Source organism: Caretta caretta, chromosome 3, assembly GCF_965140235.1.
Source record: "Caretta caretta isolate rCarCar2 chromosome 3, rCarCar1.hap1, whole genome shotgun sequence".
In the NCBI taxonomy this organism is placed as follows: Eukaryota; Metazoa; Chordata; order Testudines; family Cheloniidae; genus Caretta; species Caretta caretta.
In genome coordinates, this window is record NC_134208.1 from 134,566,053 (window position 1) to 134,593,424 (window position 27,372).

Sequence of the window (27,372 nt, forward strand, 5' to 3'; positions counted from 1 at the left end):
AACTGATACACAAAGTTTTGAAAACATTGTGCTTAGTCGAGGGAAGGGAGGTAGTTATTTTTTGTTTTTTTTCTGCATCAAAATAGTTTTATTAGATGATATAGTTACCTCATATCGTGTACATCATCTTTTTTTTTTAAAATAATTAAGTAGCAACACAGACTGTGCTGTTGGAGAAAACCTTTGGTCTACATGTGTATTGGCTTACACACGCATTAGCTTATATCAGTAAACACCCAAGTCACAGTGTAAAACTCTAAAGAGACATAACAGTTCACCATACGGATTGCATGATCTCTTCAGTAAAAAAATTTGCGTGTGGATGTCCCATAACCTGGCTTTAAATTGCGTAATGATACAGAACTATTGTTCTTGATGCTAATTCTAGCCTGCAAATGCAGTGCAGCAATGTGAAAACCTTTGGGTTTCCACTTTTCAGTGTATTAAATGACCTGTGAATGTATTTGAAGCTTTCTAGGTTCCAGCCCCTCAGCATTAATTAGCACTTCGTTTGTGTTCAAAATGAATGGACTAGCATACCTTAAAGAAATTAGCTTTTAAAATGAAAACACTGCATAGCTGCATCACATGCAAGTGACTAATTTAGTCTTAAACAGAGCTTTGAATGACTTTAGACAGCCATCAGAAAGCTCCTTAGGGGCCTGGTCCTTCAGGGAGCAGGACCATGAATGCCCACTGATTTTAACAGGAGTTGAAGGCATTCATCAGCATATAGGATTGGTCTTTAGTTCAGATGGTAAAAGTACAGTATCTGCTGGTGTGAACATGGTGCCTGGAGGGGCCCACTGAGAATGCTTACTCAGGGCAAACTGCAAGGAATAGGGCAGACAATTCTCAGAACTGGTGGTTTATTCTATAATTAATTAGATTCACCAAGCCAGTAACCAAATAGCTTCTGTAATACCACACTGGCTACCAAGAAGCCAAACTACCGTCCCCTTTAAGCAATCCAACCTTTGGCTTCCATCCAGGCAGAGAAGTCTAACATAGTGAGGGGTTACTGAAAGCCTTATTCACCATATTTAAGGTTCTACCAATCCCAGCGCAGCAACCACATTGCCCACTAGGTCAATGAATATTTCAAATCTCACCCAAGTACATGCTTACAGCCAATCCTTATTAAGTAAATATAAGGTTTATTAATAAAAGAAAAAAGAAAGATTTACGTATAGTTAAGAGATCAAAATACATACAAATGTGTGTAAAGTTCTTAGATTAGTTTCATAGCAGAGATGGTGAGGCTGCTGATTTGCAAAAGTCTGTCTGGAATCAATTTAAAAGGTTACAGTCCACGTGCAGTTTGTTCAAATTCTTCCATGAGAATTCCAGGGTAAATCCAAAGAAATCCTGGAGATCTCAGTCTTGTGGCTTAGACTTTCCCTGTTAAAGTTTAAGCAGGTCTGAAATAAAAAGGATCAGGCCCAAAGCTTCCTTTATAGTCGAGGCCATTGGAAAAGCTTCTTGACAGCAATTGCCACAGCAGGCTCTTTGCTTTGAAGTTAATCTCCAGTTTCTTATGCATACACAGGTAACTAATTGTATTAATTAACATAAGGCAATTAACCATTCAAATTGTAAAGGCAGTTCATTATGGCATAGACAATTAAGCTGAAAACAAATGTAAATAATGTCATTTCCTACAGTATCCTACATCTTTGATCTTAAGGTTAATTGACCCATCCACATGCAATTAAGACAGGAAAGGGAATTAGTATCTACAGACTAATCTGGTTACATTGTTAACTTCTAACAAGATATAGGTAAACACAAACCCACTGCATCTACACTTTGATTCTCTAACAAACAATACAGGCAAACATATTAAAGATTCTAGTCTACATACATGGCTTTGAGAACGATCTACAAGGCATGGCCATGTTTACCATTTCAGTGCCTCCTGTTAAGTTGTTTTGGGTCACACACAAATTGACCAATCTGTCAGTGTCACAGCTGATAATAGAGAAGATATACTAGCTGTCATTCAGCTACTTTGAGGCAAAGAATAAAATGGTGGCCCAGTTTTCAAATGTAGCTACGTAATTTGCCTACTGCAGTGTTATAACTGATCACTCAGATGGGCACATAGGTGCCCAATTACTCAATTTAAATGCCTGCATGCAGATTCAAACAGCCAAATAATGGAATTTGCACATTCTGTTAAGATACCAATGCTTGAAAACTGGGCTCTCTGGGCCAAATTTTGATTGCAGTTACACTGGTGTAAATTTGAAATTGCTGAGCTTGTTCCTCAGGTCTGGCTCAACCCTGATTGGTACAGGACTCAAGGAGGTGCAGACTAAGCTGGCCTAGTCCCTAGTGCAATTTAGAGAATCCCAAAGGCTGCTCTAAATTTCACCAGCTGGTAACAGCCCCCCAAAGGGCTATTTCAGCAGCCAGGGATTACTGGAGTTCAGCAGTGCTCCAGCCACACCCCCAACATTAGCCCATTCCCGTTACTCCAGAGTAACGCCAGTGTAATTGAAAGAATAAATAAATTTTCCTCTCCCCTCTTTAAAAAGAAACACCATGTTGCATAAAATATGCAGTTCTAAAACTCCCAAGAAAGTACTGATTGTGACTGTTGCTGTTATTCCCATTGCTCTTTCATAAAGCTAAACAGCACAGCATTCATTCATTTGCATGTCATAGCAGAGTTCATATTATATTTGAAAATCTTCTAACGTAATGACTGCAGAACAGCGTGTAATTTCACTTTTCATTTTGCCCACTTCTAACTGTCGAGATGATAATTATTATTAGAGTGCAATTGTCCCCAAAATGTGCTAGGTGCTTTAGTGTGACATGAAGTGAACTACATATTTGTGGCAAGATCCTTATTTAATTGAAGTTGATGGTAAAACTCCCTTTGACTCCAAATGGATTTGGTTCTTGGAAAGTAAAATGCTGTGTAGAATTCTTTATTAATTCTTGTGTTTTCATCTCTTCAGGGGATGAGCACTCCCAGGAATCTCCAGCCCCACCAGAAGCACAGATGCAGGCTGGGGTGGAAGGCAGTGGAAGGGGAAATCGTTGCTGTTGGAAATGTTCAGTCACCCAACTCAAGAAATTTTTCTGGGGAGTGGCAGTGGTCCTGGGTGTCTGCTCCTCCTGGTCAGGTTCAACCCAGCTAGCAAAATTGACCTTTACGAAATTTGATGCACCCTTTACTCTGACATGGTTTGCAACAAACTGGAACTTTTTATTCTTTCCTTTGTATTATATTGGACATGTTTTCAAATCAGCTGAGAAACAATCTCCAAAGCAGAGATACAGGTAAGAGAGCTTTTTGTTTTCAGTTTTGCTCTCATGCTACTTGAATGTTGCTCTACCCCTTGAGCTGATTTTATTCAGATCACTTTGTTAATATTGAATGTTTTTCTTTTCAGCATTGTTAAAGAGGGTTCTGAATTCACTATTGAAGGCTTGCAAGCTGAGTATGTTTAAAGGCATTTGATTGAAATGTGCACTTTATTTTGTTACCTTTCTGGGGTTTTCCATCTTATCCTTTAAAAAAAATTCAGTTCTTCCTCTACTTTACAGCTAATTTTCTTGCAATCTCTCCCTCATAGTAAAATGGGAAAGCAGCTGCTTCCAAAACCTACGCTTCTCTGGCACCATGGATTGCCTTCAAAGGATGCTATAACATTGGCTTGGCAAATCCCTTTCCTCTCTAGATATTTATGGCTGAACTCTGACCCCAGTGACACTCCAGCTACCCCATAAATTTCAGTGGGGTAGCACAGGTATAGCTGAGGATAGAATTTAGCCCTTAATGTACCTTTTTCCATCTACAAGGTGTGGACCACCTCATGGGAAGTGCTGAGGGCCTAACTCCCATTCACTTCAGTTGCAATTGAGGGCCCTTAATCAGCTTCAGGATCTGGCTCTGTCAAGGTTCCTTCCCCACTCTGAACTCTAGGGTACAGATATGGGGACCTGCATGAAAGACCCCCTAAGTTTGTTCTTACCAGCTTAGGTTAAAAACTTCCTCAAGGTACAAACTTTGCCTTGTCCTTGAAGCCTATGCTGTCACCACCAAGCGTGTTAAACAAAGAACAGGGAAAGAGCCCACTTGGAGACGTCTTCCCCCCCAAAATATCCCCCCAAGCCCTACACCCCCTTTCCTGGGGAAGGCTTGATAAAAATCCTCACCAATTTGTACAGGTGAACACAGACCCAAACCCTTGGATCTTAAGAACAATGAAAAAACAATCAGTTCTTAAAAGAAGAGTTTTAATTAAAGAAAAGGTAAAAGAATCACCTCTGTAAAATCAGGATGGTAAATACCTTACAGGGTAATCAGATTCAAAACCTAGAGAATCCTTCTAGGCAAAACCTTATGTTACAAAAAGACACAAAAGCAGGAATATACATTCCATTCAGCACAGCCTATTTTACCAGCCATTGAACAAAAGAAAATCTAATGCATTTCTAGCTAGATTACTTACTAACTTTTTACAGGAGTTCTGAGCTGCATTTCTGATCTGTTCCCAGCAAAAGCATCACACAGACAGACAGACCCTTTGTTTCTCCCCCCACCCGCCGCCGCCGCCGCCGCCGCCGCCGCCCTCCAGCTTTGAAAGTATCTTGTCTCCTCATTGGTCATTTTGGTCAGGTGCCAGCTAGGTTACCTTAGCTTCTTAACCCTTTACAGGTGAAAGGGTTTTGCCTCTGGGCAGGAGAGATTTTATAGTTCTGTATACGGAAAGGTGGTTACCCTTCCCTTTATATTTATGACAGGCTCATTGAGAGGTTCTCCCCCAGTCTTGGAACTGCATCTTTCACTCCTCTTCCAGCCTTAGCAAAAACTTCACAGATGAAATGTCTGAATTGAAGATATCCTTCAGTGAATAAAAGTCTCTTCTATAGCCCAGTGATGCTTAGTGCAGCTTGCTGCTATGCCAGAGTCCAGTATTACTTCATGTAAACAATCTTCTTTACATTTATGTCAAAAAGGTGCAAAGTCACCAAGTTAGTCCCATGTCAGTCTGACATCTTTGCAAACATTACCTTCCCCTTTTAAAAGGTTGTAGAATTAGGAATCTAATTGGGCTATGCAGACATGAGATGTCACTGTTAGAGACCCACCTGAAAAAGTCTTTAGCCCAACATCAGGGCAATGAAAAACAGGACTTGGGACCATTTTTTGTCTCAGTTATACTAGTGGGACCCTCGTGACTTCAGAGAGGTTGCCCAGATATGGCAATGGGTATAATTTTCTCCTTCACTGAGATTTTTTTTTTTACTTCCAGATGTATAGTAATGGGACAGAAACTTACTATAGAACATACCTATGAAATCAGGGCACTCAAGAGGTACTGTACTTGATGTTACTATGGTAAAGATTAAAAATCATGGAATTTCATTTTGGTTAATGTTAGTTATATCGTCTTACTGTTATAACTTCATCAGGGAAATTGTGGATGAAGGGACTCCACCACAATTCTTCAGTTCTTATGGCAATACCAAGGAGTTTTAGAATAAGGTTTAAAATGACACTGTTAACACATTTCAGCTTTAGCCTGCAGCAAGCCATAATGTCAATGAAATATATTTCCATTCATTTTTATCCTGCTTTTGAGAAATGAGAGAACCTAGAGGTTAGAGATGGTGACAGTTTTGTCCAAAAGTGATCATGAATGCTAACATATTACTACCAGATTTTATTCCTTTGGTTTGTTTGTGGGGTTTATTTTACTTTCAATATTCTGCAGACTACCTTATGTTTAAATACTTGTGAATCCTGGTGTGAGATACTGTAGCCCTTCAAATCCCAGAGCTTAAGAGTAGAGCACTAATTGTCTTCTTTTTTAAGGTTAGTTAATGCTGCTGATAGTCTTATGCCTTCCATTCAATTAATTGATAACTGAGCTGAAGAAAGGATGCAAATCCTAAATTCTATTTGAGAAATAGCTGAGATTTCATTTTAAATAAACATGCAGTCTTTTTAGTGAACAGTTGTGAAGATTGTACATTTGCATCTTTGACCAGCAGAGTGAATTGTGATTAACTACGCATATTATTGGGGTCTAGTGGGTAGGGCACTGTATGGCGTGTTAAGAGATCTGGGTTCTATTTCTGCCACTGACTTACTGGCTGATTTTGGTTTACTCACTTTACCCCTCTGTTTCTCCTCCACACTTCGTCTATTTAGATTATAAACTGTTCCTGGGAGGAATTGTCCCTTGTTAGGTGTATATACAGTGCCTACCACAATGGGTCCATGATCTAAATTGGGGCTTTTATGTGCTACTGCTATACAAATAATTAGTAATAACATATATGCAAACCCCTATATTATTCCTGAGGAAAGACAAGGGTATGTTTCCTGCAGCAAGTGTTATTTGTTGCCTTTTCTGCATATATGTGGTAGTACTTTGCATAGATTCATAGATTCCCAAGACCAAAAGGGACCATTCTGATCATCTAGTCTGAGCTTCTGAATAACACAGGCCATAGAACTTCCCTGAAATCATAGGTGCTGACTCCGTGGGTGCTCCAGGGCTGGAGCACCCACGGGGAAAAATTGCAGCTCCCTACCCCCCCCAGCTCACCTCCGCCTCCTCCCCTGAGTGTGCCACATCCTGCTTCTCCCCCTAGCTCCCAGCGCTTCCCGACGTGAAACAGCTGTTTCACAGCGGCAAGCCCTGGGAGGGAGGGGGAACGCGGCACACTCGGGGAAGGGGTGGAATCAGGGAGGGGCCAGGAGTGGGGGGCGCAAGCATCCACCGGCGCCGGGAAAAGTTGTCACCTATGCCTGAAATAATTCTTGTTTGAACTAGAGCATCTCTAGTAGGAAAAACATCCAATCTTGACGTTAAAAGTGTCAGTGATGCAGAATCCACCACAACCCGTCATGCATTGTTCCAATGATTAATGACCTTCACTGTTAAAATGTATTAGACTAGAGAGAGGCTGATTCTATAGCCTGGTGGTTAGGGTAAGGTATTCAGTTAGGATGTGGGGAGTCAGGTTCAAGTCCCTGCTCCAATGAATATTTAATTATTTATACAAAGTGGAACAGCTCCAACAGGAGAAGTTGAGAAAGACTGAACCCAGGATAGCCTATAATCTGGTGGCTAAGGCACTCACCTGGCATACAAGAAAACTTGGATCAAGTCCATGCTCCAAATCAGATGGAGAATGGATTTGAACTCAGACCTTCTACATCCCAGGTGAGTGCCCTAACCACAAGTGGGGTCATAGGTGATGGAGCTGGTTGTGCTGCAACACCCCCTTGCTTGAAGTGGTTTCCAGGGTTTACAGTTTGGTTCAATGGCTCTCAGCACCCCCACTGTACAAATTGTTCCAGCACCCCTGAATGGGGTTACCTAGTCCAGAGGTATTAGAAAGTGGTTCAGGAGGAGATGCAGTGTCCTCACCGAAGGACACCACAGATGATGACAGGGCCCATGCTAAAAGAGGAGGCCCCAGAGCATTGTTCCCACTGTTGCATCCTTTAAATTCTCTTCCCGACTCCCTTCCATTACAAGTTTTTGTGAGAGCTGTGAATTACTTGACAAAAGCTAGATCATAGAATCATAGAATATCAGGGTTGGAAGGGACCTCAGGAGGTCATCTAGTCCAACCCCCTGCTCAAAGCAGTACCAATCCCCAACTAAATCATCCCAGCCAGGGCTTTGTCAAGCCTGACCTTAAAAATATCTAAGGAAGGAGATTCCACCACCTCCCTAGGTAACGCATTCCAGTGTTTCACCACCCTCCTAGTGAAAACGTTTTTCCTAATATCCAACCTAAACCTCCCCCACTGCAACTTGAGACCATTACTCCTTGTTCTGTCATCAGCTACCACTGAGAACAGTCTAGATCCATCCTCTTTGGAACCCCCTTTCAGAGAGTTGAAAGCAGCTATCAAATCCCCCCTCATTCTTCTCTTCCGCAGACTAAACAATCCCAGTTCCCTCAGCCTCTCCTCATAAGTCATGTGTTCCAGTCCCCTAATCATTTTTGTTGCCCTCCGCTGGACGTTTTCCAATTCTTCCACATCCTTCTTGTAGTGTGGGGCCCAAAACTGGACATAGGACTCCAGATGAGGCCTCACCAATGTTGAATAGATCATGTCCCTCAATCTGCTGGCAGTGCCCCTTCATACATCCAAAAATGCCATTGGCCTTCTTGGCAACAAGGGCACACTGTTGACTCATATCCAGCTTCTCGTCCACTGTAACCCCTAGGTCCTTTTCTGCAGAATTGCTGCTGAGCCATTCAGTCCCTAGTCTGTAGCAGTGCATGGGGTTCTTCCGTCCTAAGTGCAGGACTCTGCACTTGTTCTTCTTGAACATCATCAGATTTCTTTTGGCCCAATCCTCTAATTTGTCTAAGTCCCTCTGTATCCTATCCCTACCCTCCCGCGTATCTACCTCTCCTCCCAGTTTAGTGTCATCTGCAGACTTGCTGAGGGCACAATCCACACCATCCTCCAGATCATTTATGAAGATATTGAACAAAACCGGCCCGAGGACCGACCCTTGGGGCACTCCACTTGATACCGGCTGCCAACTAGATATGGAGTCATTGATCACTACCCGTTGAGCCCGACAATCTAGCCAACTTTCTGTCCACCTTATAGTGCATTCATCCAGCCCATACTTCTTTAACTTAATGGCAAGAATACTGTGGGAGACCATGTCAAAAGCTTTGCTAAAGTCAAGGAACAACACGTCCACCGCTTTCCCCTCATCCACAGAGCCAGTTATCTCGTCATAGAAGGCAATTAGATTAGTCAGGCATGACTTGCCCTTGGTGAATCCATGCTGACTGTTCCTGATCACTTTCCTCTCCTCTAAGTGCTTCAGAATTGATTCCTTGAGGACCTGCTCCATGATTTTTCCAGGGACTGAGGTGAGGCTGACTGGCCTGTAGTTTCCAGTATCCTCCTTCTTCCCTTTTTTAAAGATGGGCACTACATTAGCCTTTTTCCAGTCGTCCAGGACTTCCCCCGATCGCCATGAGTTTTCAAAGATAATGGCCAGTAGCTCTGCAATCACATCCGCCAACTCCTTAACACTCTCGGATGCAGTGCATCCGGCCCCATGGACTTGTGCGTCCAGCTTTTCTAAATAGTCCCGAACCACTTCTTCCTCCCCATGCTGTGCTGCCCAGTGCAGTAGTCTGGGAGCTGACCTTGTTCGTGAAGACAGAGGCAAAAAAAGCATTGAGTACATTAGCTTTTTCCACATCCTCTGTCACTAGGTTGCCTCCATCAAGGGGCCCACACTTTCCTTGACTTTCTTCTTGTTGCTAACATACCTGAAGAAACCCTTCTTGTTACTCTTAACATCTCTTGCTAGCTGCAACTCCAGGTGTGATTTGGCCTTCCTGATTTCACTCCTGCATGCTTGAGCAATATTTTTATACTCTTCCCTGGTCATTTGTCCAATCTTCCACTTCTTGTAAGCTTCTTTTTTGTGTTCAAGGTCAGCAAGGATTTCACTGTTAAGCCAAGCTGGTCGCCTGCCATATTTACTATTCTTTCTACACTGATGGTTTGTCCCTGTAACCTCAATAAAGATTCTTTAAAATACAGCCAGCTCTCCTGGACTCCTTTCCCCCTCATGTTATTCTCCCAGGGGATCCTGCCCATCAGTTCCCTGAGGGAGTCAAAGTCTGCTTTTCTGAAGTCCTGAGGGAGTCAAAGTCTGCTTTTCTGAAGTCCGTATTCTGCTGCTCTCCTTTCTTCCCTGTGTCAGGATCCTGAACTCAACCATCTCATGGTCACTGCCTCCCAGGTTCCCATCCACTTTAGCTTCCCCTACTAATTCTTCCCGGTTTGTGAGCAGTAGGTCAAGAAGAGCTCTGCCCCTAGTTGGTTCCTCCAGCACTTGCACCAGGAAATTGTCCCCTACCCTTTCCAAAAACTTCTTGGATTGTCTGTGCACTGCTGTATTGCTCTCCCAGCAGATATCAGGGTGATTGAAGTCTCCCATGAGAACCAGGTCCTGCGATCTAGTAACTTCCGTGAGTTGCTGGAAGAAAGCCTCGTTCACTTCATCCCCCTGGTCCGGTGGTCTATAGCAGACTCCCACCACGACTTAACCCTTGTTGCTCACACTTCTAAACTTAATCCACAGACACTCAGGTTTTTCTGCAGTTTCATACTTGAGCTCTGAGTAGTCATACTGCTCCTTTACATACAGTGCAACTCCCCCACCTTTTCTTCCCTGCCTGTCCTTCCTGAACAGTTTATATCCATCCATGACAGTACTCCAGTCATGTGAGTTATCCCACCAAGTCTCTGTTATTCCAATCACATCATAATTCCTTGACTGTGCCAGGACTTCCTGTTCTCCCTGCTTGTTTCCCAGGCTTCTTGCATTTGTGTATAGACACTTGAGATAACTCGCTGATCGTCCCTCTTTCTCAGTATGAGGCAGGAGCCCTGCCCTCTCACGCGCTCCTGCTTTCCCCCGGTATCCCACTTCCCCACTTACCTCAGGGCTTTGGTCTCCTTCCCCTGGTGAACCTAGTTTAAAGCCCTCCTCAATAGGTTAGCCAGCCTGCTCGCGAAGATGCTCTTCCCTCTCTTTGTTAGGTGGAGCCCGTCTGTGCCTAGCACTCCTCCTTCTTGGAACACCATCCCATGGTCAAAGAATCCAAAGCCTTCTCTCCGACACCACCTGCATAGCCATTTGTTGACTTCCACGATTCGACGGTCTCTACCCAGGCCTTTTCCTTCCACCGGGAGGATGGATGAGAAGACCACTTGCACCTCAAACTCCTTTATCCTTCTTCCCAGAGCCACGTGGTCTGCAGTGATCCGCTCAAGGTCATTCTTGGCAGTATCGTTGTGCCCACGTGGAGAAGCAGGAAGGGGTAGCGATCCAAGGGCTTGATGAGTAAATCATGTAAAATGTCACATTAACAAACCTTACATTTTAAACCTTTTTATACTTAAACATTATAGAAAAGAAACAGGAAATGAAAAATCATAAGAGCTTCATAAGAATGGATGGATGGGTTTCTCCCCCCAAAATATTCTTAAATCCTTGAGTTAAATGCACCACTCAAAGGCAAACATTTGAACTACTTATTCTGCTTTTGAAACCCTCCTGTACTGTATCTCCCTATATAATTCTAGAACATCTTGCAATTTCCTCATAGAAGGTTATATCTGCCCTACACACAAACCAGTTTAAAGTTAGGCACCTTTTTGCATATTAAGGCACATTTTATTATGTATATGCCTAAATGTGGATTGAGGTGCTTTAGGGAGCCAAATTTGAATTTTTTTTTACTAAAACTTTATTGCACTTCTTTACATTTAACAAGTTGCTTGGTTGTTTTCTTTATAAGATTTTGCAATGTTTCTCCATAACGTAGATTAATCATTTAATGGATGTTTTAAAAAACATATTAAGACAGCCATATTATTTTACTGAAAAACTAGCTGACGTACAAGTTGCTGACATACAAGTTGCAAACAGCCACTTATAAACTATTTGGTAAGGATTACTGATAGGATGCTCTCCACCTGCACAGTAACACTACAGGACCTATAAAAACCCCCATTGAGAACTCCTTATCAGAGCACAATGGGAGTATCAATGATAATTCAATTCGGACAATATTGATTCACTTCAAATTATATCCAGGTTGAGGGACCCTCACAATGAATAGGATACTATTCTTCAGCTGACCTTTTGAAGATGAGTCAGGGTAAGCAGAAACACCTCCATTGTCTTAACTGCTTTGGGCCTAATTCTTTCCTTAAATTATAGTCCATGCTATCTCATTGAAGACAATGATGCACAAAGTGTAAGAGGGCAGAATTTGGCCCATTCATTTTAATGGCAGCATCGTGTGTTTTGAATGAGACTGCAGTAAAATGAAATAGAAAAATCTGATAGACCATTGTAGCACTCCACTCTCCTAATTTCTGTGAGAGTGTTCACTAGCTCTGTTTAAATACAATACAATACAATTTAAATACAATACAAATATGATAATTAGATTTACATTAAGTCTACATTAAGTCAACTGTTGTCAAGTCCTGTGATAACACATGTAATGATTTATGATCCTCATGGATCTTAAGTACATCATCTTTGCTTCCTACCTGTTGCTTTCTAAACTGCTTTAAAAGATTACACTTTTAATCTGATGAGTTACCCTCAATCATACCTGTATTATTAATTTATTAAAACCTGAGAAACTAAAAGCACTACAGCCTAAAGCTCCCTAGCTGCAGGAAAGGTAAACGTAGAGCCTTTGTAAGACATTGTTTAACTCTGCATTTATCCAGGGGTAAATTAAAGTACCTCTTAAAAATTCACTTTAGGCTTGTCTACACAGGGACACTCAGGAAAATTAATCCAAATTAACTAAAGGTGCGAATTTAAAGTAGATTAGCTAAATTGTATTAAACCCCTGTGTGGACACTCTCCTTCAGAATTAGTGTCCCTAATTTGGTTTAGTATAATTCACTGTTAACAGTTTGTTAATGTGCGTCAGCAGGGTCTACAGGGACAGTTAGACCATGGCAGGATAGTGTCAGGTAAATTCAGCCTCCAGCTTGTCGCGAACTAAATGTTTGTGTAGACAAACCCTGAGAATAATGCGTAAATGTAGGTTTATAGAGAACTGGGCCAGAATCCTGGAGCTAACAATGTGCAGGGCCGGGGGTGGGTTAGGAAGAGGGACCTGATTCTGATCTTATTTACTCTGGTATAACTCCATTGACTTCATTGGAGTTACTTTGATTTACATTTGTGTAGGATTAAAATTGGGTACAGAATCATTAATTACCAGAAGTGATCAGTGCCTCAATTTTATATTACACCCAAAAGAAAGTGGATTACTATAGATTTACACCAATGTAACCAAGGTCAAACTCTAGCCCAGCATCTCCCGTAACCCCAACAATTTACTGGAGCCCATTAATTCAATATTGACTGAGGAGCAGGACCACCACTCTAGTGAATCACCAACACCACTTCCTACGCCTGGGTTCACCTTAGAAATCTCCCATCCAGAAACAGGCAATCACCTGACCATGATCAAATTAGGAGAGCTGATGAGGACATAGTCTGAGATGGTACAGCTTGGGAGCTTTTTGCTATTGATTTTTAATGTTCTATATTCATGAATCATTCTTAGCCAAATAGCATTAAAATGCTGCAGTGTGGTTGGCTATTGACATTCCACTAATTTATATTCCTGCTTATGTATGAGCGTTACCACCAGAGAACACAGCATTAACAAAGCCATAAATAAGACAGAAAAACATCAGGACATGATGAATTTAAGCATATTTAGCAAATGTCATCCAGCGAAGCATAATATATTTTTGCTTTTAAAAAAACTTCCATTTATAAATTCTACCACTTCTCGTTCAGTACATTAGCCTTAAATTAATGCACTTTTACTCCACATTCCTACAAATATAATTGCTTTACAATTCAATTCCACATTAGCAAATTGAAACAAATTCCATTTAAAATAAAAATACTTTGGTCCAGATTCTGATCTCAGTTAGCTTAGACTGGTGTAAATCTGGAGTAACTCCAAATGAAGTCAGTAGAATTACAGGGAGTTTATACCAATCTAACGGGGATCTGTCTGACCTAATGGTCGTACTCATGCAAATCAGTTAACTGGGATAACATTTGAATACTGCTGCCTTACAAAAACTCAGATCTCTGCTGCAGAAGCATTGCTGGTATTCTTTGCAAGTGGTTTATCATAATCCTGGATAGCTAATTCTGAGTTGGAGGTGTCCTTCCAGGTGAGTCATTTTTGGCCACTGTAATCTTGGGTACTGGTCCCACAACTCAGATTGCTTTAATTGAAACTATACTTTACTTCTACCGTATTTGACTCAAAGGAGACAAGGCAAGAGTTTCAATATCACACATAAATAGGGCCCTACAAAATTCACAGCCATGAAAAACACATAATTGACCATGAAATCTGATCTCCCGCATGAAATCTGGCTATTGTAGGAGAAGGGGGCTCCTACTTTGCACCGGGCTCCAGCTGCTAGTCCCAGCTGGGCTGGGGAGGAACAAGACTTCCTCTGCTCTGAAGAGGAAGTCATGTACCTCCCCAGCCTGGCCAGGACTAGCAGTTGGAGCCCAGCATACGGTAGGATCCCCCAGTTGGGGCACCCCCACCAGCATGGGAGAGATCAGCTCCACCTCCGGGAACCTCCCACAGTTGCAGAAAGCTCCATGGCTGCTCGCTGGGAGCCCAGCTTTGAAGGCAGGACAGAAGTGAGTGACCAAGAGGAGGTTCCCAGAGGTGGGTTTGACCCAGCCCTGGGAGCAGCCTGTGCAGGGGAAGAGGAAGTCCTGTCCCTCCCCAGCCCTACCGGGACTAGCAGCTGGAGCCTGGTGCATGGCGGGAGCTCCTGGCTGGAGTGCCCCGAGCCCTGCCCCTCCCCAGCTCCAGGCCTAGCGCTCAGGAATCAAAGGGGCCTTGGGCTATCTGCGGAGGGGGGACGGGGAGACCACAGCATCCTCCTGATCATGGGCCTGGATGGTCGCTCACCCGTAAGGCTGGCCCTGCCTCCTCCCAGGTGACGAACCTCCCCATACTCTGCATCCGTCACTTCTATGCTGCTAGAGGCAGCAGTGCTGGCTTTAGGGCTGGGAGCTGTCTAATGTAACGCCAACAGACCTTAGTCACTGGTGGGTGGGATTGAACCTGGGATCTCTGGAGCTTAGTGCATGAGCTAAAAGCTATATGGCTGCTAGCTCAGGCTGTAGAGCAGACTCATTAATCTCTCTCCAAGTCAGTGGTTCTCAAACTTTTGCACTGGTGACCCCTTTCACATAGCAAGCCTCTGAGTGCGACCCCCCCTAATAAATATATAAAAAAGTGTTTTTAATTTAACACCATTAAAAATTCTGGATGCAAAGGTGGTTTGGGGTGGAGGCTGACAGCTCGTGACCCCCCTCCATGTAATAACCTCGCATCTCCCTGAGGGGTCCCGACCCCCAGTTTGAGAACCCTTGCTCTAAGTGGTTTCAGTACCACTAGAGGCGACAGAACACCACACCCAGGAGGTGTGTGGGGTACACTAACACCCTCCTTCTCTCCCTTGAAATACAGAGTCAGACTCCTTATATCGAGGTTAGGTTTAGGCTTAAGCCAAGTTAAAGTTGAAATCAATGGATAAGAGTAAGTAAGCAGGATTTGGCCCTATATCTTCTTATTGGCAAAAATGGCTTACATCAGTATAGCTGGCTCTGTGAAATTCAGGGCAAGGATGTGAAGCTATAATCATTTAAATTGTATGTTTCCTTTTGGAATTACTATTTTTCCCAATCAGATAATAAATGCTTCCTCTAAAGGAAAATGTGCTTTTCTCTTTAAAGGTGGCTGTTTTTCTCTATCTGATACACCAGTCTGGAACTAGTGTCATTCACTGTCACCTTGTGAGGGATAGGAAGAGGCACCAGACTCACTGTGACAGATATTATAAGAACATAAGAACGGCCCTACTAATTCAGACCAAAGGTCCATCTAGCCCAGTATCCTGTCTTCTGACAGTGGCCAATGCAAGGTGCCCCAGAGGGAATGAACAGAACAGGTAATCATCAAGTGATCCACCCCCTGTTGCCCGTTCCCAGCTTCTGGGCACCATTCCTGCCCATTCTGGCTAATAAGAGAAGAGCAGCAAGCACTCTTGGCCCTGCCCTGTCTCCCACCAGTTCTTTGCCTTATTTTGAGGGAGTCAGAATGATGCTCCTGCTCCTTTGACAGAAAAAGATACAGTTATATTTACTTAACATGAATCAGAAGGCGGGTAAACCAAGACAAAGGGGAATGAATGTGCCTCTTGGAGAGCAACTTCAGCCCATGGCTGCTGGATCTATTTGTCTCTCCTGCCCAGAGGACTCTGATCCTTGATGGTGGCACTCTCCGGCACCACTTGCACCTGCACCTTCCACCTTCAGCAGTTCTGACTGTCGTTCTTTTTTGGATGCCCAGAAGAAGCGGGAAATCCCCCTGCATCTTTCTTCTCAGTTCAAAATGTACCCATCTCTCCATTTTTCTGACTAACCTGGCTTTATTAATAGCCAATATTTTCTTAGAGGCAAGAGTACAAGTGGCCCCCCAACTCTTTTCCCTCCACCTAATGTAAGCAGGCTAGCTATTGAAGCTAAGAAGATGTATTGGTACTCTGCTGCCACAGATCAGGCCTCTTACTCTCAGCTCAGACAGATTCTGTTGTTAAACTTTGTCTGAGAAACTAAGATTATGAAGAACTGCTCCAATGGAAACAGTGATAACCACATTCTCTTTTCTTCTGAAGTGATTGTGGATCCCACCAGTCTGGAGGACACTGGGATAATGGCAGATCCACCCCATGAGATGTTCCAGAGATAGTTTCTGGATAGTCCCAGTTTCCATCTTCAGGTGTTCTGTCAAAGATCCTGCCATAGCTATGCAGAAATATCACCAAATTGTTACTTAAGCCCATCACTTTGGTCATTTCCTCCAGGAAATTTCTCGTTTTAAAAGAGGACTAATCTATAATAACCTGTCTCTTTTTCTGTGAGTGAAAGCTCTCATTAATAACCTCTCAGTAGCCCGTGACACAAAATTCACCAATCCTATCAAATCAACTGCATTGTACAAACTCCCTGCTATTAAAAAAAATAGTCCTTGGCCTCCAAAGTATTTCTGCACTGTCTTCTTGCTCACGTAAGTCTTCTCTACTCACTGAAGAGAGCACCAGTTCCCTGCATCTCCTAGAAGGGTGATCTGAGGAGGCTCTTAAGGGAGATCCTTTGAGTTTGTATCTACCCAACCTGCTATCTCTATCCCCTCTCTTTAAGTAGCTTAGATAGTCTTTGAATTCTTGGTTCTTAACGTCTGTGTGAAGATTCTCTTGTTCTTCCTTTAGGAATCAATCATTTTATAAAAACAATGAGGAGTCCGGTGGCATCTTAAAGACTAACAGATTTATTTGGGCATAAGCTTTCGCACACCCACTTCTTCAGATGCATGGAGTGAAAATTACAGATCCAGGCATAAATATACTGACACATGAAGAGAAGGGAGTTACCTTACAAGTGGAGAACCAGTGTTGACAATGCCAATTCAATCAGGTGGATGTGATCTACTCCCAATAATTGATGAGGAGGTGTCAATACCGAGAGAGGGAAAATTGCTTGTGTAGTGAGCCAGCCACTCCCAGTCCCTATTCAAGCCCAGATTAATGGTGTTAAATTTGCAAATGAATTGTAGCTCTGCAGTTTCTCTTAGAAGTTTGTTTTTGAAGATTTTTTGTTGAAGGATGGCTACTTTTAAATCTGTTATTGAATGTCCAGGCAGATTGACGTGTTCTCCTGCTGGCTTTTGTATGTTACCATTCCTGATGTCTGATTTGTGTCCATTTATTCTTTTACGTAGAGATCATTACTTTCTCAGTTTATACATGGTACAATTTTAGAGTCCTTTGTATTTCAGCCCATAATGTAGTGAGAAGAGTTTTATGGCTATGTTCCTGGTCTGGTGGAAAGCTTTTCACTAAATTCAAGCTGACGGCCCTTCCATATAGTGGGGGTTACTTGTTCTGGGGAACATTAAGTCACGCTGTATCAGAGAATAGCCAAGAATAAGGATTCCATGCTGCCTAGTCCTGAGAAACTCAAGTCCTTTAATGATTCTTATCCCTAGTTTGCTTAATTTTCTGAAGGGTTGTTGAGTGGTGCCCCATTAGTTTTGGTTTGCAGCGTAAGTGACAGGCTCTGCTTCCTCTCCACATGTTTTAATAGATATTTTACAGTGACTAAAACATGTACTTACTCCTCTGTGTGGATGCTAGGTGCAGGAACTAGGAGTGAGATGGACTATGTCCATGGTCTGAGAAGACAGCACGTGCTATGTATTCACTGGTCCATGGAACAGTTTTCTTCCTCAGACACATGCAGGATGCTTTCCAGCACTGAATGACTTCAGTCAGGGTTTGAGCTTTCAATAGACAAACAGCATTTCACTAATGAGATTTACCTTGAGCCAGCAAAGCCAACTGTTTAAATTTCCAATTCACTACAAAGAATGAGGAGTATTTGTGGCACCTTAGAACTAAGAAATTTATTTGAGCATAAGCTTTCGTGGGCTAAAGCCCACTTCATCAGATGCATGCAGTGGAAAATACAGTAGGAAGAGATATAGGGATAGATAGATAGATAGATAGATACACAGAGAACATGAAAAAATGGGGGTTGCCATACCAACTCTTAATGAGACCAATCCATTAAGGTGGGCTACTATCAGCAGGAGAAAAAAAACTTTTGTAGTGATAACCAGGATGGCCTATTTCAAACAGTTGACAAGAAAGTGTGAGTAACAGTAGGGGGAAAATTAGCATGGGAAAATAGTTCTTAGTTAGTGTAATGACTCATCCACTCCCAGTCTATATTCAAGCCTAATTTAATGGTGTCCAGTTTGCAGATTAATTCTAATTCTGTTGTTTCTCATTGGAGTCTGTTTTTGACATAGGAGGCGCTGTCGTCATCATGAATAGGTCGGAATATGAATGAGAGGCTGCTAGGCAGCTCTCTAACACCACATTCTGCAGGCCATTACCCTCTGATCCCACTGAGGGTTACCAAAAGAAACTACACCATCTGCTCAAGAAACTCCCTGAAAAAGCACAAGAACAAATCTGCACAGACAAACCCCTAGAACTCCTACCGGGGTATTCTATCTGCTACCCAAGATACATAAACCTGAAAATCCTGGACACCCCATCATCTCAGGCATTGGCACCCTGACAGCAGGATTGTCTGGCTATGTAGACTTTCTCCTCAGGCCCTACACTACCATCACTCCTAGCTATCTTCAAGACACCACTGACTTCCTGAGGAAACTACAATTCATTGGTGATTTTCCAGAAAACACCATCCTGGTCACTATGGATGTAGAAGCCCTCTACACCAACATTCCACACAAAGATGGACTACAAGCCATCAAACAGTATCTCCAATAATGTCACGGCAAACCTGGTGGCTGAACTTTGTGACTTTGTCCTCACCCACAACTATTTCACATTTGGGGACAATGTATATCTTCAAGTCAGCAGCATATGTATATGGGTACCCACATGGCCCCACAGTGTGCCAACGTTTTTATGGCTGACTTAGAACAGCGCTTCCTCAGCTCTCGTCCCCTAATGCCCCTACACTACTTGCGCTACACTGATGACATCTTCATCATCTGGACCCATGGAAAAGAAGCCCTTGAGGAATTCCACCATGATTTCAACAATTTCCATCCCACCATCAACCTCAGCCTGGACCAGTCCACACAAGAGATCCACTTCCTGGACACTACAGGGCTAATAAGCGATGGTCACATAAACACCACCCTATAGCAGAAACCTACTGACCACTATACTTACCTACATGCCTCTAGTTTCCATCCAGGACACATCCATTCTCTGCAGCTAAGCCCTAAGATACAACTGCATTTTCTCCAATCCCTCATCCAGAGACAAAGCGTTCTTACAACTACAATACCCACGTTCTAAAGTGAAGAAACAGATTGGGAGAAACAGAAGAGTACCCAGAAGTCACCTGCTACAGGACAGGCCCAACAAAGAACGTAACAGAACGCCACTGGCCATCACCTTCAGCCCCCAACTAAAACCTCTCCAGCACATCATCAAAGATCTACAACCTATCCTGAAGGACGATCCCTCACTCTCACAGATCTTGGGAGACAGGCCAGTCCTCGCTTATAGACAGCTTTCTAACCTGAAGCAAATACTTACCAGCAACCACACACCACACAAAAAAACACTATCCCAGGAACCTATCCTTGCAACAAAGCCCTTTGCCAACACTGTCTACATATCTATTCAAGGGACACCATCACAGGACCTAATCAGATCAGCCACACTATCAGAGGCTCGTTCACCTGCACATCTACCGATGTGATATATGCCATCATGTGCCAGCAATGCCTCTCTGCCATGTACATTGGCCAAACTGGACAGTCTCTACACAAAAGAATAAATGGACACAAATCAGACGTCAAGAATTATAACATTCAAAAACCAGTCGGAGAACACTTCAGCCTCCCTGGTCCCTCAATTACAGACCTAAAAGTGGCAATTCTTCAACAAAAAACCTTCAAAAACAGACTCCAACGAGAAACTGCAGAACTGGAATTAATTTGCAAACTGGACACCATTAAATTAGGCTTGAATAAAGACTGGGCATGGATGAGTCATTACACTAACTAAAAACTATTTCCCCATGCTAATTTCCCCCCTACTGTTACTCCCACCTTCTTGTCAACTGTTTGAAATAGGCCATCCAGATTATCACTAGAAAAGTTTTTTTTTCTCCTGCTGATAATAGCCCACCTTAATGGATTGGTCTCGTTAAGAGTTGGTGTGGTAACCCCCATTTTTTCATATTCTCTGTATACATCTATCTATCTATATATATATCTTTCTACTGTATTTTCCACTGCATGCATCTGATGAAGTGGGCTTTAGCCCACGAAAGCTTATGCTCAAATAAATTTCTTAGTCTCTAAGGTGCCACAAATACTCCTCGTTCTTTCTGCTGATACAGACTAACACGGCTACCACTCTGAAACATGTCACTACAGTTTTTTCCAGCATCTTTCATGAGCAGGTGCACAGGTAACTAGTTACGCAGACCCTGTTTCTGAATGGCTGCAGTGAGGGAGGGTGAAGTAAGAGAAGTAACTGATTTTTCATGGGTGTTGGAGTGGAAGATTGTCTGATTGTGTTCTCACATACAGAAGAAGAATCAGAAAAACTGTGATGAGCAGGGGGGTAAATATTTTTTGAAAACATAATGGCATGAGGGAGGAAAAGCTTTATAGCTGCCCTTTTTGTATTAGGTGTTTTGCCTTAATTCATCACAGCAAGAAATCTTGATTTTATTAAGAAAGTCAGAACTACCATAGAAAATATCCTTCTCTTGATTTTGAATAATAAAATTCCCAGGAGTGTGATGGGGAAGATTTTTCTTCTCTTTTTTTCCCCCCTAATCCATGTCAGAATGGTTTGAAGGTTGCTGCATTAAAGCTGGCTTAAAAATAAAAGGTGCATCTATGTTAGCAAACTTTGTAGCTGTAATTAACAGCTCTAAGTAGGGATAGAAGGTACAATAAACAATTTCTGAATCTTGTCTACTGCCCATACTATTGCTGGTGGTGGAGCTGCACAAGTAATGAACTACAGGTACTGAATTTGCAAGTGAAGACAAGTCCAAATAGACAAGCCTGGACTCTTTTGTCAACAGAATGCTGAAGTTTTCTGCTTTTGGGAATTACTCAAACAATCTCATCACAAGTGTGTTTTCTCTTAAGGTTCAGGCTGCAGATTTCAGAACCATTGTGGTTTTGGGTCTCTTGTCCTCTTTTAGCCACTTGATTCATTTTTGCGCAGTTCATCACCATTCTCTTGTTATTTCTCAGACATAGACCACATTTTGCCATCCTTACTCACACTGAGTATTACCTTCCTCTGCAAGTAGTCCCAAGTATGTAAGAGTGGTAAGATCTGGCCCTGAAAGTTTTGACATTCTACTTAAAGGTCTCAATAGGACCCGGTCTTGTGCAACTATGCAGGGATTCCTCACAAGCCAAATACCTTACTGGAACTGGGCCTAAGAGAGCTATTTAGTCTTGTTCATTACTTAAAGCTGTGATTGGTAGTAGGGAAGCAATGGTAAGGCATGAAGCCTAGCAACAAGAGTGGATCTGTGTTTGGTTTTTCAAAATTCTAAGGCCCCCATAGCCAACAATTGATTCACACTCAGAGCTCCTACAAACTTCAGTGGAAGTTGTGTGCATGTAACAATGACAGATTATGAACCTAACAGCAAATCTGGTCCATTTATTAGAATGACGGATGGATATTCCCATGTGTTCCAGAGCCTTCTAATTTCTAATGCACTGTTGGCTGTGTTATCTAGCAGCCAACAATCCAATATACAGGAGGAAAACAAAATTTTGGTTTCTTATTACATTTGTTTACTTTGGATGGTAAAAAGAAGCCATCCTCCTCAGTTACTACAATCTATCTCAGAAGAAGAAACAACCTTACAGGAGATGGCCCTGACTGTCTGTCTACTGGCATTTCGGGCTGGATCCAAAGCCCAATTAAGTGAAAGGAAAGATCTGCATTGACTTCAGTGGGCTTTGGATCACCCTGATATTTGAGCGCCATATGCTCAGCAAGCTTATTGACTCAGGTCCACAATAGCTTTCTTATCAGCTTGCTATTTCAAAGTCTCCTTGGTTGATATTTCCCCATGTTCTCTTCCTGAAACATTGTCTGCAATGTTTTCCGTTTGCTTTATGTATTTCTCTTTAAATCAAACTTTCCTGAAGTCATCTGTGGTTTCTCGTGGTCTCTTAATTTCAAAATCACATTCCCCCATTTTGGGGTTGGATGTTTGCTTGCTTGTTTTGCCAGTGTGAAGAGAACCTTACAACTTTTGTATCTATTTCCCCCATAGCTTTTAACTCCTTCCATTAGGTCAGTATGAAGTCTCCACCCTTGCGAGGAGAACAAGCCCAGTTTCTTCAGTCAAATTACATATGTTAAACCCTAGAGACCTTGTCAGCTGAATGGTCTTATAACAACAAAATAGTAATAGCTTTTCTAAGGTCTATTGCTAGTTCTATGCACATAGTACATTTACAGGCAAGATCCTCAGGTGATGTAAGTCTATGTAGCTCCATTGGCTACAACAGAATTACACTGCTTTACATCTGCTGAGGATCTGCCTCATATGGCATCAAAAATGCTTTACTTAGCTAAAATACCACTTTCTCTAACAGTCTACTCTACATATTTGTAGTACAAACCAGTATCTTGTTTTCTTCACTGAGAATTTAGGTTGTATTTTACGGACTGGATCTGCAATTCTTTCACTAGCCCAATTGCTTATGCATTTTGATAGCATTATCCATGATAACAGTGCATAGCTATTACAAAACTGCGGTCTGGTAACATCTGAGTTACATATAAGCTCCTCTTCTATTATGGATCTCTGACTGTGATGTGAAAAATCTTCGGGTACCAAAAGCATTCCTATTAAATGTAAGGGCATGGCAGTATGTGAACTGAGCTAAAAACAAACAGTGAATGATTTTTTTAAAATTTTAGGATAATAGCTCAGTGCACTTAGTGTTACAGATCTTTTAGCCATAACTTCAGTGTTTACTCCTATTTTTTCACCACTGTATACCCATCCCTCTTCTTTCAACAGCTGTCAGTGGTGTCTGGCTTGAATGAAGAGGGGCTTAGTGGTCAGTTGGGCAGCTTTACTGTAGGACACATTGGAAATGCTAAATAATACTTAAATACTTTTTAGTAGATTCATTTTTATACGTTTGGCAACATATTTCATTTCTTCCTGCCCTAAGTTGTTGCAAAAAGGTTACTGCGCAATGTTATTTACTGCAGTATTGTCAATCCCCAAAACCATGAAACAAGCCCCTCAAAAATCAGATTGGCCTAAAAATCATGAGATTTTTTTTAAAAATTCTGTTTTTTATAGGACTTCTGCTTTTTGAGGCTGTAGAGTTGAGGTTTTCAAGATTTTAGTCATAAGTATGAGGGCTAAAAATGTATATTATTAATGAAAGCTGAGATTCACACAATCACATGTCTCTAGTGTGACGGGTTGGACCCCCCTTCTGGGATGCCACCTGATGTACTGGGATTTCACTGAGCCTCCCCTACTCAATCAGTCTGGGTTCTCTCTCCCTACTTTGCTGAATTAGGCTCTCCGGCCTCTTGCAGCACACACACACAGGTAGATCCACACCCCATTGCAGACACAGACTGAAGTCAGCTGTGTGAGATGTCTCCCACGGCACAAACATGCTCACACCTTTTGGGAAGATAAACACAAAATGATACTGACTTACGATGTATAGAAAAATCTGTACAGCGCAAGCTCATAAAAATCCGCCCTCTTCTTCAATGTGAAGAGAGATGTGCAAACTTCTCTCCCCCCCATTAGAAATTGCATAAACTGGGTTTTATTATAAACAAGAAATACGTTTATTAACTACCAAAAGTGGATTTTAAGTGAATATAAGAGATAACAGACAAAACAAAGCAGATTACTTAGCAAATGAAACCAAACACACAAACTACACTAATTTCACAAAAGAAATTGGTTACAAATGGTATTTCTCACCCTAAATATTGTTGCAGGCAGATTACAGAAATTCTTGAAAGGCAGCTGCACTGGTCTCCCGCTTGAGAGCTCAGGTTTTATTACTCACAAGCTAGATGCCCTTCCATCTTGGGTTCAACCCTTCTCCCCTCAGTTCAGTTTTTGCTTCCAGGTGTTTTTTCAGTGTCTCTTTGGGTGGGGAGGCAGAGGAGAACCACAATGATGTCACTGCCCTGCCTTATATGGATCTTGTGTAAGGCAGGAACGCTTTGTCTTCTAGTGGAAAACCAAAGACATTCCAAAAGGGGAGGAGGGAAATCCAGTACCAGGTGACTCGGACCCCTATCTCTGCATGGCTGTGGCAGCCATTGCTCACAGGCTGTGTCCAGCGTCCACAGGAAGACTAAGCTCTTTCACAGTCCGTTATCTCTGCTAATGGCCCATTAGCCTTGTCAGGCTTTTCCATTGTTGCACCTGAAGGGCTGGTTGGGGGTGACACCCAAAGTAACACATTTGAAATACAGATACATAGTTAATATTCCTAATTTCACATACTGAAATGATACAGGCATACAAATTAGATAATTGCATTCAGTAAATCATAACCTTTCCAATAAGAAAAGGAGTACTTGTGGCACCTTAGAGACTAACCAATTTATTTGAGCATGAGCTTTCGTGAGCTACAGCTCACTTCATCGGATGCATACCGTGGAAACTGCAGAAGACATTTACACACAGAGACAATGTCTTCTGCAGTTTCCACGGTATGCATCCGATGAAGTGAGCTGTAGCTCACGAAAGCTCATGCTCAAATAAATTGGTTAGTCTCTAAAGTGCCGCAAGTACTCCTTTTCTGAGGTATTGTTTCATGGTCTCTGTGTGTATATAATGTTTTCTGCAGTTTCCACGGTATGCATCCGATGAAGTGAGCTGTAGCTCACGAAGGCTCATGCTCAAATAAATTGGTTAGTCTCTAAGGTGCCACAAGTACTCCTTTTCTTTTTGCGAATACAGACTAACACGGCTGTTACTCTGAAACCTTTCCAATGATATCTCACATGAGCCATCTTGCATAAAGTACATCTCAGTTATGTCATATTGATACCATAAAAATATGGAGTGAAACGTCACATCTAGCACCTGGAGCTTTGAGTAAAATGCCAAATATCTCAAGATTTGTGATGAAGTTGGCAACACTGATGGCAACACAGGTGGCTGCATTTCATTTGTAGCTGAAGTATCATATAACGTAGCTTGAAACACACTGAAGAAAGATGCCATATACTTTATGGCATTATCACTGTCTAACTGGAAGCTTCTGTCAAGTTATAATTGAGTGATCATCATATCAGATTTTTAAATTTTGTTAGAGGCTACTAGTCTCCAGTCATTGAGCATTCCATAAACAAACATTAAAATCTTTTATTAAGATAGAAGTATCAAAATTCATGCACTGTAATGGCTCAGGTAGGAATGACATTCATTTTAACCTAGACTGTTGGAGCCCTTAAGGAAGTTAAAAATCACTTGTATAAATCCAGTATATAGTGGTGGCCCTGAAACTTATCAATTGCCTTAAATAACCAGATAATCTTACCCTAGTGCTTGCAATATTCCCCGTACTTTCCTACATGGAATATCGTGCGCCAGATCCTCAGTTGGTTCAAATTAGCATAACTCCATTGAAACTAATGGAGCTATGCTGATTTACACCAGCAGAGGATTTGACCCAGTGAATATTGCAAACACAAAGATGACATTTTAAAGAAATCTATCTGTTTAAGAGGCACTCATGGTTTAATAGTCCCAAAATTTAGCATACCTCACCAATAATCTTTAAAACGATTCTCCTTGATGCTGGAAAACCTATCACCAGTCCTTAATGTTATCAAATACTAACACAGCTGGACAGGCTACCAAGAGCAAGCCTTGGATGATGCTAGGGACAGGTTAACAACTGCCCTTCATTAATGTGCTTGCAAACCTGCAATTGAGCATGCAGATTTCAGCCGTTTAGGTCACGCTTTATGGATTTAACAGAAAGTTATAACCATTCTGTGGATTATTTTTAGAGCAACCAATAGAATGATTTAGCAGGGTGATAATCCTCTATAAATTCTGTAGGTTCATGACTAATTTCTATAGAACTGTTGTTTTTGTCCTTATTAAATTCTATAGGACTTTTCCTTAACTTAATTAGATGTGCTAAATAATAGATAAGATCACCATTTTGTGGTTTGTAAACCATTGGAGCTGAAAGCCCTGGGCAATTTATTTCTGAAATAAAAGAGATAGAAAATTCATTGTTAGAAATGGTAAATCAGATTCCCTTCAAAGTTTTATGCTGACATAATTCCAGGTGGAAGTTCCAATAGCAGAGGTCTCCACTGGGAGACAAGCTAGGCCATTGCAAACTGGCTGAGGTCTCTCTTGTGGTGGTGAGAGGGGTCTATAAGAAGTCACAGATGCCTGACAGAGTTGAAGGAAGACAGCTGTAGTAACAACATATGTCATTTTTAGGGGCTTAGCTGGTCAGGGAGGTCTAGGTTACATTGTCCTTCACCAGTTTTTCTGATACAGGCCCAATTGACAAATGTTTTAAATCCTGCAATTTAGAAATAGAATCCTTAAAATATCTTCCTGAGATTCCATGCCTAAAATGGTCAGAGGACTTTAGCCATCATCATCATAATGGCAAATTGCAAAGGACAGGAATCCAACCCAAATTTAACTCAGTAATACCTAATGGAGTTTTATTCATATCAGCAGTTGATGTTTCAGTTGCTGACAAACCTGCTTCTTGACTAGCTGAATGGCCAAATTAAAAGTTCCTGTAGTACCTCCATAATGTTGTTAAAGATACATTCTCAGGATCTTTTCTTGAAACAGATGCATTTTGGAAGCCAGCTGTTAACCCTAACCTTTTTTTTGTTTGTTTGTTTTTAAAAACAACAAAACAAAATCAAGAAATAAAAAAGCTTAAGCCAAGATTTTCAAAAGTGAAAAAAGTTAGACCTCAAAGTCCATATTAAAGCACCCAAATAATTGGCTTGATTTTCAGAGTGGCCATATTTTGAAGTAAACAGGAGCACATCTGAAAATCAGGTTACTTATACAGGGGCTTAAATATAGACCCAGGAAGCTTACTTTTGGCCACCAGGTTTGAAAATCTTGGCCTAAGCTTTTTTATTTCTTGATT

At 41.9% G+C, this 27,372-nt stretch overlaps 1 protein-coding gene across 5 annotated transcripts in view; it reads left to right on the forward strand.

The window, feature by feature from the left end:
- Window positions 1-27,372, forward strand: part of SLC35F3 (solute carrier family 35 member F3) — a 285,448-nt gene that overhangs the window by 184,263 nt on the left and 73,813 nt on the right. For all 5 annotated transcript variants that reach the window (XM_048843847.2, XM_048843850.2, XM_048843849.2 and 2 more), the window contains one exon: window positions 2,970-3,294. In XM_048843847.2, coding sequence (XP_048699804.1) covers window positions 2,970-3,294 — 325 coding nt within the window. The remainder of the gene's footprint in view (window positions 1-2,969; window positions 3,295-27,372) is intronic.